The sequence below is a fragment of the Agelaius tricolor genome, unplaced genomic scaffold (genome assembly GCF_023055355.1).
Source record: "Agelaius tricolor isolate 1412-34295 unplaced genomic scaffold, bAgeTri1.0.p SCAF_88, whole genome shotgun sequence".
NCBI classification, from domain to species: Eukaryota; Metazoa; Chordata; class Aves; order Passeriformes; family Icteridae; genus Agelaius; species Agelaius tricolor.
In genome coordinates, this window is record NW_027269348.1 from 254,588 (window position 1) to 264,805 (window position 10,218).

At 61.4% G+C, this 10,218-nt stretch overlaps 2 protein-coding genes and 1 long non-coding RNA gene across 3 annotated transcripts in view; 1 reads left to right on the forward strand and 2 right to left on the reverse strand.

Moving 5' to 3' along the window:
* The window catches only part of LOC139585699 (A.superbus venom factor 1-like), a 32,665-nt gene extending 29,349 nt beyond the window's left edge, over positions 1-3,316 (forward strand). The window contains exons 38-40 of the mRNA XM_071418545.1: positions 374-457; positions 1,199-1,334; positions 2,815-3,316. Of these exons, the coding sequence (XP_071274646.1) occupies positions 374-457; positions 1,199-1,334; positions 2,815-2,956 (362 nt within the window). The 3' untranslated portion in view covers positions 2,957-3,316. The remainder of the gene's footprint in view (positions 1-373; positions 458-1,198; positions 1,335-2,814) is intronic.
* LOC139585700 (uncharacterized) lies at positions 2,854-3,683 on the reverse strand. The gene is made up of 3 exons (XR_011677209.1): positions 3,091-3,683; positions 3,040-3,057; positions 2,854-2,992 (listed from the first exon to the last, which is right to left on the reverse strand). It is a non-coding gene; the product is annotated as an uncharacterized lncRNA (long non-coding RNA).
* A 914-nt stretch (positions 3,684-4,597) lies between these two features.
* LOC139585710 (S-antigen protein-like) lies at positions 4,598-10,218 on the reverse strand. The gene is made up of 3 exons (XM_071418563.1): positions 9,307-10,218; positions 8,206-8,239; positions 4,598-6,425 (listed from the first exon to the last, which is right to left on the reverse strand). Exons 1-3 carry the CDS (start codon positions 10,216-10,218, stop codon positions 5,974-5,976), a joined length of 1,398 nt encoding a protein of 465 aa, XP_071274664.1. The 3' UTR covers positions 4,598-5,973.

The following is a 10,218-nucleotide window of genomic DNA, read 5'->3' on the forward strand; positions in this document are numbered from 1 at the left end:
TTGGAGGCATCAAGGATATTGGGGACAATGGGGACATCAGGGACATTGGGGGTGGACATCAGGGACATTGGGGACATAGGGGACAATGGGGACATTGCAAGCATTGGGGGCAACAGGGACATTGGGGGACACTGAGGACATCAGGGACATTGGAGGACACTGGGGACATTGGGGACATTGGGAGTGGTCATTGGGGACACTGGGGACATGGGGTGATAAGGGATCATGGCGGGTGGCGTTAGGGACATCAGGGACATTGGGGACATCGGGGACATGGCAGGAGCAGGGAGGGACACGGTGGGGACAGGGGACACGGAAGGGCCACCCTGGCGGGGGTGACTGTCCCCATTGTCCCCAATGTGTCCCCTGGCAGTGTACAAGGTGAGGGTGCTGGCACAGGAGGAGACCCCGGCCTACGACAATTACATCATGGAGGTGCTGTCGGTCATCAAGATGGGTACGGCCACCACGGGGGGGACAAGGCCACCACGGGGGGGGGACAAGGCCACCATGGGCTGGGGACAAGGCCACCATGGGGGGGGGACAAGGCCACCATGGGCTGGGGACAAGGCCACCATGGTGGGGACAAGGCCACCATGGGGGGGGACAAGGCCACCATGGGCTGGGGACAAGGCCACCATGGGGGAGGACATGGTGGGGGTCACCTGGAGATGGGGACACTCAAGTGCGCTGGTTGGGGACAGCCAGGTGGGTCAGTGTCACCTGGGTGGGGTTGGTGTCACCCAACTGGGGTTGGTGTCACCCAACTGGGGTCGGTGTCACCCAGCTGGGGTCAGTGTCACCTACAGGGGGCTGGTGTCACCCAGCTGGGGTCGATGTCAGCCAAGAGAGTTTGGGGACACCCAGGTGGGTTGATGTCATCTGGGTGGGGTTGGTGTCACCCAGCTCTGGTCGGTGTCACCCAAGGGAGTACAGGGACACCTGGGTGGGGCTGGTGTCACCCAGGTGGGGTCAGTGTCACCCAGCTGGGGTCGGTGTCACCCCAGTACGTCGGGGACACCAAGGCTGCTGGCAAAGCTGGAGGCACCCGGTGCCACCACAGCTGGTGCCACTGTGGGGGTGCTGCCACCACGGCTGCCCTGTTTGGTGGGTGGAGGTGACACGGTGCCATCACGGTGCCATCACGGTGCCATCACGGTGACACCACGGTGACACCACGGTGACATCACGGTGCCAGGCACGGACGAGAACCCGGCCGGCAGCAACAGGACCTTCGTGAGCCACCAGCAGTGCAGGGACAGCCTGAGGCTGCAGAGGGGACAGGACTACCTGGTCTGGGGACAGGCCAGCGACCTCTGGGCCAGCGGCAGACAGTAGGACACGGGCACAATGTCCCCAATGTCCCCTGGGTCCCCTGGGTCCCCACTGACCCCATTGTCCCCTGGGTCCCCACTGTCCCCATTGTCCCCACTGACCCCATTGTACCTCTATCCCCACTGTCCCCATTGTCCCCCTTGTCCCTGGTGTCCCCATTGTCCTCTATATCCCCATGGTCCCCATTGTCCTCTGAATTCTCAATGTCCCCATTGTCCCCATTGTCCCCAACATCCCCTGAATTCCCAATGTCCCCATTGTCCCCACGGTCCCCACTGTCCCCATTGCCTCTATATCCCCGTTGTCCCCTGTGTCCCCAGTGTCCCCTACTGCCCCCATATCCCCACATTTGTCCCCATGTCCCCATCATCCCCATGTTTGTCCCCATGTCCCCAGCTGTCCCCATTGTCCCCTGAATTCCCAATGTCCCCATTCTCCCCTGAATTCTGGATGTCCCCACTGTCCCCATTGCCCCTCTATCCCCATTGTCCCCTGAATTCTGGATGCCCCCATTGCCCCATTGTCCCCTGTGTCCCCAGTGTTCCAACTGTCACCACTGTCCCCATGTCCCCATTGTCCCCTGAATTCCCAATGTCCCCATTGTCCCCATTGCCCCCTGTGTCCCCAGTGTCCCAACTGTCACCACTGTCCCCATGTCCCCACATCTGTCCCCAGCTGTCCCCTGTGTCCCCACTGGCCCCATTGTCCCTATTGCCCCTATATCCCCATTGTCTCCATTGTCCCCTGAATTCCCAATGTCCCCATTGTCTCCATTGTCCCTGCTGTCCCCTATATCCCCATTGTCCCCTATATCCCCATTGTCCCCTATATCCCCTTTATCCACACTGCCCCCACTGTCCCCACTGTCCCCATGGCTGTCCCCATTGTCCCCATATCCCCATTGCCCCCATTGTACACTGAATTCCCAATGTCCCCATTGCCCCATTGCCCCCATTGTCCCCATTGTCCCCTGTGTCCCCATTGTCTCCACTGTCCCTGTGTCCCCATGGCTGTCCCCTGTGTCCCCATATATCCCCTATATCCCTATAATCCCCACTGCCCCCATTGTCCCCATTATCCCCATGACTGTCCCTGCTGTCCCCCCGGCTGTCCCCACGTCCCCGGCTGTCCCGATGTCCCCCGCTGTCCCCATGTCCCCACGGCTGTCCCCATATCCCCATAGTTGTTCCAATGGCTGTCCCCATGTCCCCAGGGCTCTCCCCTGTGTTCCCATTGCCTGTGTATCCCCATTGTCCCCATGTCCCCCTGTCTGTCCCCGTGTCCCCCTGTCTGTCCCCAGGTACAGGTACCTGATGGGGAAGGACACCTGGCTGGAGCAGTGGCCCTCGGAGGCCGCCCCTATATCCCCACTGTCCCCACTGTCCCCATTGTCCCTATTATCCCCATTGTCCCCGTGTCCCCTGTCTGTCCTGTGTCCCCCTGTCTGTCCCGTGTCCCCAGCTGTCCCCGTGTCCCCAGGTACAGGTACCTGATTGGGAAGGACACCTGGCTGGAGCAGTGGCCCTCGGAGGCCGCGTGCCAGGACGCGCCGCTCCAGCGCCGCTGCCAGGACTTCGTCGAGTTCTCCGAGAACATGGCGTTCTTCGGCTGTCCCACCTGAGTCCCCGAGGTGCCACCACCCTGGGGTGCCACCACCCTGGGTGCCACCAACCTGGGGTGTCACTATCCTGGGGTGCCACCAACCCTGGGGTGCCACCAACCCTGGGGTGTCACCAACCCTGGGGTGTCACCAACCTGGGGTGCCACCACCCTGGGTGTCACCAACCCTGGGGTGTCACTATCCTGGGGTGTCACCAACCCTGGGTGTCACCACCCTGGGGTGTCACCAACCCTGGGGTGTCACCACCCTGCTGGTGGCACCCGGTTCTGGGGTGTCACCGCTCTTGTCCGGTCACTTTTTGTCCCCTCCCCGCCTTTGTTTGTTTGTTTGTTTTTGGTTAAAAAAGTCATTTCTGAGCAATTGGCTTTGGTGTGTCCTTGAAGGGGGGGACATGGCAGGGGACATGGGGACACCAAGGGGACATGGGGACATGGCAGAGGACATGGGGACACCAAGGGGACATGGGGACATCAGAGGGGATGTGGGGACATCACAGGGGTCACAGGGAGTCTGTAGGGGACAGGGGGACACCCACAAGGGACATGGGGACACCCTAGGGGATGTGGGGACATCACAGAGGACATGGGGACATCAGAGGGGTCATGGGGGCACCACAGGGGACACGGGGACATCACAGGGGATGTGGGGGATGCCATAAGGGACATGGGGACACCAAGGGGACATGGGGACATCATGGGAGATGTGGGGACACCATAACGGACGTGGGGACACCGGAGAGGTCATGGGGGCATGGTAGGGGACATGGGGACACCATGAGGGACATGGGGACATCACAGGGGAACACACATGGGGACATCCCCATAGAGGTCATGGGGACACCACAAGGGTCACGGGGACACCACGAGGGACATGGGGACACCACAGCAGTCAAGGACCCCAAACTCTGCCCCCCAAATTTCCCAACCCAAACCCTGCACCCCAAATTCTGCACCCCGGATTTCCCACCCCCCAAATTTGCCCCAGACCCCCCCCCAAATTTGCCCAAGACCCCAAAAATTGCCCCAGAGTCCCCAAAATTTGCCCCAGATTCCTCAAAATTTAACCCCATGATCCCCAAAATCTACCCCAGATCCCCCCAAAAATTGCCCCAGGTGCAGAGTGTGGGGTGGGAAACGTGGGGTGCAAAATTTGGGATGTGGGGATTGTGGGGTTCAGGGTTTGGGATGCAGAATTTTGGGTGCCAAATTTGGGGTGCAGAGTTTGGAGTCCCCACACCCTGGGGCAAATTTAGGGGTTCTGGGGTTAAATTTGGGGGTTTGGGGTAAATTTTGGGAGATCTTCAGCAAATTTTGGGGTTTCTGGGGCAAATTTTGGGGGACTCCAGAACAAATTTTTGGGGATTTTCAGCAAATTTTGAGGGGGTTCTGGGGTAAATTTGGGGGTTTGGGGTAAATTTTGGGGGACTCCAGAACAAATTTTCAGGGATTTTCAGCAAAATTTGGGGAGTTCTGGGGTAAATTTGGGGGTTTGGGGCAAATTTTTGGGGAGTTTTCAGCAAATTTTGGGGGGTCTGGGGCAAATTTTGGGGGATTTGAAGGTGGAGACCCCCCCCAATGTCCCCTCAGTGCCACCCCAGGGTTGTCACCCCCGCTTTTTTGGGGACAATCGAGGCGGTAAAAAGAATCTATAAATAAATTTATTCATGAACTAATAAATAATTAATTAAGGAGCATAATTAATAAATAATTAATTAAGAACAATAATTAATTAAGGACGAAAATTCGTTAAGGACAGCAGGGACCTCCCTCCCAAAAGTGTCCCCAATGTCCCCAAGGAGCTCCCAAGTGTCCAGCACCAGGTCCCCAAGTGTCCCCAAGTGTCCCCAAATGTCCCCAAGTGTCCAGCACTGGGTCCATGAGGTCCCCAAATGTCCCCAAACACCAGATTGGGGGGGGGTCAGTGATGTCACTCAATGTCCCCAAATCTTCAGGTCCGGAGGTCACCGATGTCACTTGGCGCCCCCAAGTTTCTGGGGACAGGGTTTTGTCACCCAAATCTTCGGCCATGAACGTCACAGGTGTCACTTGATGTCCCCAAATCTCCAGCCTTGGATGTCACCGATTTCCCCTGATGTCCCCAAATCTCTGAGCATGGGGGTCTTGTCCCCAAACCTTGGGGTTTGGACGTCACCAATGTCCCTTGATGTCCCCGAACCTTGGGGTTTGGAGGTCATCATTGTCCAATGTCCCCAAATCTCTGGCATTGTCCCCAAACCTCCAACCATGGATGTCACCGATGTCACCGATGTCCCTTGTCCCCAGATTTCTGAGCATGGGGGGTCTTGTCCCAAAACCTTTGGCTTTGGACGTCACCGATGTCCTTCAATGTCCCCAAACCTCCAACCATGGACGTCACCGATGCCCCTTGATGTCCCCAAACCTCCAACCATGGACGTCACCCATGTCCCTTGATGTCCCCAAACCTCCAACCATGGACGTCACCCATGTCCTTCAATGTCCCCAAACCTCCAACCATGGACGTCACCAATGCCCCTTGAAGTCCCCAAACCTCCAACCATGGACGTCATTGATGTCCTTCAATGTCCCCAAACCTCCAACCATGGACGTCACCGATGTCCTTCAATGTCCCCAAACCTCCAACCATGGACGTCACCCATGTCCTTCGATGTCCCCAAACCTCCACAGTCGGGACTCCCAGATGTCCCCAAGCCCCACCTCGGCTGGTGACCAACAGGACACGAGGCCCTCATCACCACCCCAGTGCCACCACCCTGGTGCCACCACCTGGTGCCACCAGCAGGACACGAGGCCCTCATCACCACCCGGTGCCACCACCCAGACACGAGGCCCTCATCATCACCCCGGTGCCACCACCCAGACACGAGGCCCTCATCATCACCACGGTGCCACCAGCAGGACACGAGGCCCTCATCATCACTGCAGTGCCACCACCCGGTGCCACCACCCGGTGCCACCACCCGGACACGAGGCCCTCATCATCACCCCAGTGCCACCACCCGGTGCCACCGGCCGCTGTCACCCCCCTGCGATCCGCAGCAGCCCCACGAAGTTCCCCTCGCGCTCCTCCTGCTCCAGCTGCCACCCACCCGTGTCCCCAGCGGTGTCCCCAGCGGTGTCCCCAGCGGTGTCCCCAGCCAGCTCGAGGCTCAGGACGTCCCCAGGCCGCAGCTGCCCCACGGCCTGGGCCAGCGCTGACCGCTGGCGGTGGCCGCCGGCGGCGGGCGGCAGGGACAGGGGCACGGCCAGCAGCGGCCGCGGGGCCGCGGCGCGGCGCAGCCGCAGGGTGATGGCGCCTTGGGGACAGCTGGCGGCCGTGCAGGTGACACCCAGCTGGCCGTAGAGCAGGTAGAGGCCGCCGGACGTCACCAGCAGCGAGGTCCCCGAGGCGTCCGGCCGGATGTCACCGCTCTGGAAAACGCCCTGGACGCCGTCCTGGTAACGCCAGCGGGGGGACGGGGACAGCGAGCCTGGGGACAGAGGGGACACGGTCAGGGGGACACTGGGGACACTGGGGACACTGGGGACACTGGGGACAGAGAGCCTGGGGACAGAGGGGACACAGTCAGGGGGACACTGGGGACACTGGGGACACTGAGGACATGGGGACAGCGGGGACAGCGAGCCTGGGGACAGAGGGGACACAGTCAGGGGGGGACACTGGGGACACTGGGGACACTGGGGACACTGGGGGACACTGGGGACACTGGGGACACTGGGGACAGAGAGCCTGGGGACAGAGGGGACACAGTCAGGGGGGGACACTGGGGACACTGGGGACACTGGGGACACTGGGGGACACTGGGGACACTGGGGACACTGGGGACAGAGAGCCTGGGGACAGAGGGGACACAGTCAGGGGGACAGCGGGGACACTGGGGACACTGAGGACATGGGGACAGCGGGGACAGAGAGCCTGGGGACAGAGGGGACACGGTCAGGGGGACAGCGGGGGACACTGGGGACACTGGGGACAGCGAGCCTGGGGACAGAGGGGACAGCAGTCAGGGGGACACCGGGGGACAGGGGGGACAGTGGGGACATTGGGGTCATGGGGACAGAGGGGAGGAGGGAGCCTGGGGACACAGGGGACACTGGGTGGGGTTGGGGACACTCTGGGACACTCTGGGGACCACAGGGACACCCTGGGGACATTCCAAGACAGCCTAGGGACATTCCATGACACCCTGGGGACACTGAAACCTTGGGGATGCTCCGTGACACCCTGGGGACACTCTGGGACACCTTGGGGACATTCCATGACATCCTGAAACCTTGGGGATATTCCGTGACATCTTGGGGACATTCCAAGTCATCCTAGGGACATTCCGTGACACCGTGGGGACAATGACACTGTGGGACAATGACACCCTGGGGACACTCTGGGACACCTTTGGGACATTCTGTGACACTGTGGGGACAATGACACCATGGGGACAATGACACTGTGGGGACACTCTGGGACACCTTCGGGACATTCCGTGACACTGTGGGGACAATGACACCGTGCTGACACTCTGGGACACCTTAGGGACATTCTGTGACACTCTGGGGACAATGACACCGTGGGGACAATGACACCGTGGGGACAATGACACTGTGGGGACAGTCTGGGACACCTTAGGGACATTCCGTGACACCGTGGGGACAATGACACTGTGGGGACACTCTGGGACACCTTAGGGACATTCCGTGACACCGTGGGACAATGACACCGTGGGGACAATGACACCGTGGGGACACTCCGTGACGCCGCCTTTGCCACCGCCGGATGTGGCGGGAGAGGTGACAGGGGGGAGGGGACATCAGGAGGTGGCACTTCCTCTGCGAGGAGCCCGAGTGACAATTTCGAGATGAGTGCGGGGAGGGAGAGGAGGGGACATGGGGGGGACAGGAGGGGACATCGGGGGACAGTGGGGGACATCAGGGGACATGAGGGGACAGGAGGGGACATTGGGGACATCAAGGGGACATCAGGGGACATCAGGGACAGGAGGGGACATCAGGGGACATGAGGGGACAGGAGGGGACATTGGGGACATCAAGGGGACATCAGGGGACATCAGGGACAGGAGGGGACATCGGGGGACAGGAGGAGACAGGAGGGGACATTGGGGGACATCAGGGGACAGGAGGGGACATTGGGGACATGAGGGGACATCAAGGGACATCGGGGGACATCAGGGGACATTGAGGACAGGAGGGGACAGGAGGGGACATTGGGGACATGAGGGGACATTCAGGACTTACCGGGGCTGAGCAGGATGTGGGCAGCGGTGGCAGCCTGAGGGGACAGGAGGGGACAACGTCAGCAGGAGGGTCCCCAGGGTGTCCCCAATGTCCCCAGGGTGTCCCCAGGGTGTCCCCAAGGTGTCCCCAATGTCCTCAAGGTCCCCAAGGGGTCCCCAATGTCCCCAAGGTGTCCCCAGTGTCCCCAATGTCCTCAAGGTCCCCAGGGTGTCCCCAAGGTGTCCCCAATGTCCCCAGTGTCCCCAATGTCCTCAAGGTGTCCCCAAGGTGTCCTCAAGGTCCCCAAGGTGTCCCCAGTGTCCCCAAGAAGGGAAGGTGGCAAACACAGGAAGGACCCCTGGATGGACAGACGGACACCGGAAGGGACGGACACCCGGACAGACGGACAAAGCCCAGGGCAAGGAGGGACACCAGGACGGACAAACACCTGGACGGACAGCTGGACACACAGCCGGACGGACGGACAGACGGACACCTGGACAGCCCCAGGCTGGTCACTGGACACACGGACAGATGGACACCTGGAAGGACAGACAACCAGACGCTTGGACAGACGGACAACCGGACACCAGGGCGGACAGAGGGATGGACACCGGGACACACGGACAGCTGGGCAGATGGACAACCGGACACGTGGGCAAGCAAACAGCAGGACAGACGGACACCTGGACAGACGGACACTGGGACAAACGGACACCGGGACAAACGGACACCGGGACACACGGACACCGGGACACACGGACACCTGGACAAATGGACACTGGGACAAACGGACATTGGGACAAACGGACACCTGGACAAACAGACACCGGGACAAACGGATGCCAGGGTAACTGGATAACCAGACACTGGGACAAACGGACACCGGGACAAACGGACACTGGGACAAACAGACACCGGGACAAACGGACACCAGGACAAACGGACACTGGGACAAACGGACACCTGGATAACTGGATAACCAGATACTGGGACAAACGGACACCAGGACACCGGGACAAACGGACACCGGGACATCCCGACCCCAGGACAAGTGGCCACCCGGCCCCCAGGAGGGACGGACAGACGGACAGACGGACAGACCCCTCCCCTCGTGCCCACCTTCGCCGGGGGCGGCCCCCGGAGCGCGGCCAGGGCGGCGGCGGCGGCTCCGAGCGCGGCCAGGGCGGCGATGGCGGCGAGCGCCGGGAGCAGGCGGCGGCACCGGCACCGGCACCGGCAACGGTCCCGGCCCTGCTCCGGGTCCCGGCTCTGGTCCCGGTCCCAGTTCTGCTCTCGGTGCTTTTCCCGGTTCTGGTCCCAGTTCTGGTCCCGGTTCTGGTGCCGGTTCATGTCCCATTTCTGGTCTCGGTCCCGGTTCACGTCCCGGTCCCAGTTCCCGTCCCAGTTTTGGTTCTGGTCCCAGTTCTGGTGCCCGTTCTGGTCCCGGTTCATGTCCCACACCCGGTCCCGGTTCCGGTCCCAGTTCTGGCTCTGGTGCGGGTTCTGGTCCCAGTTCCCGTCCCGGTTCCGATCCCAGTTCTGGTGCCCGTTCATGTCCCGGTTCTGGTGCCCGTTCATGTCCCACACCCGGTCCCGGTTCCTGTCCCAGTTCTGGTGCCCGTTCTGGTCCCGGTTCTGGTCCCGGTTCGGGTCCCGGTCCCAGCCTCGGTTCTGGTCCCGGTTCGGGTCCCGGTTCTGGTGCCCGTTCTGATCCCGGTTCTGGTCCCGGTTCTGGTCCCGGTCCCAGCCTCGGTTCTGGTCTCGGTTCTGATCCCGGTTCTGGTCCCGGTTCTGGTCCCGGTCCCAGCCTCGGTTCTGGTCCCGGTTCTGGTCCTGGTCCCAGCCCTGGTTCGGGTCCCGGTCCCAGCCCTGGTTCGGGTCCCGGTCCCAGCCCTGGTTCGGGTCCCGGTTCTGATCCCGGTTCTGATCCCGGTTCTGATCCCAGTTCGGGTCCCTGTCCGGCTCCGGGCAGAGGCACCGGCAGGGCCGCGCGGCTGCCGCGGGATTCTCGGGGTCGGCGAGCGGCGACAT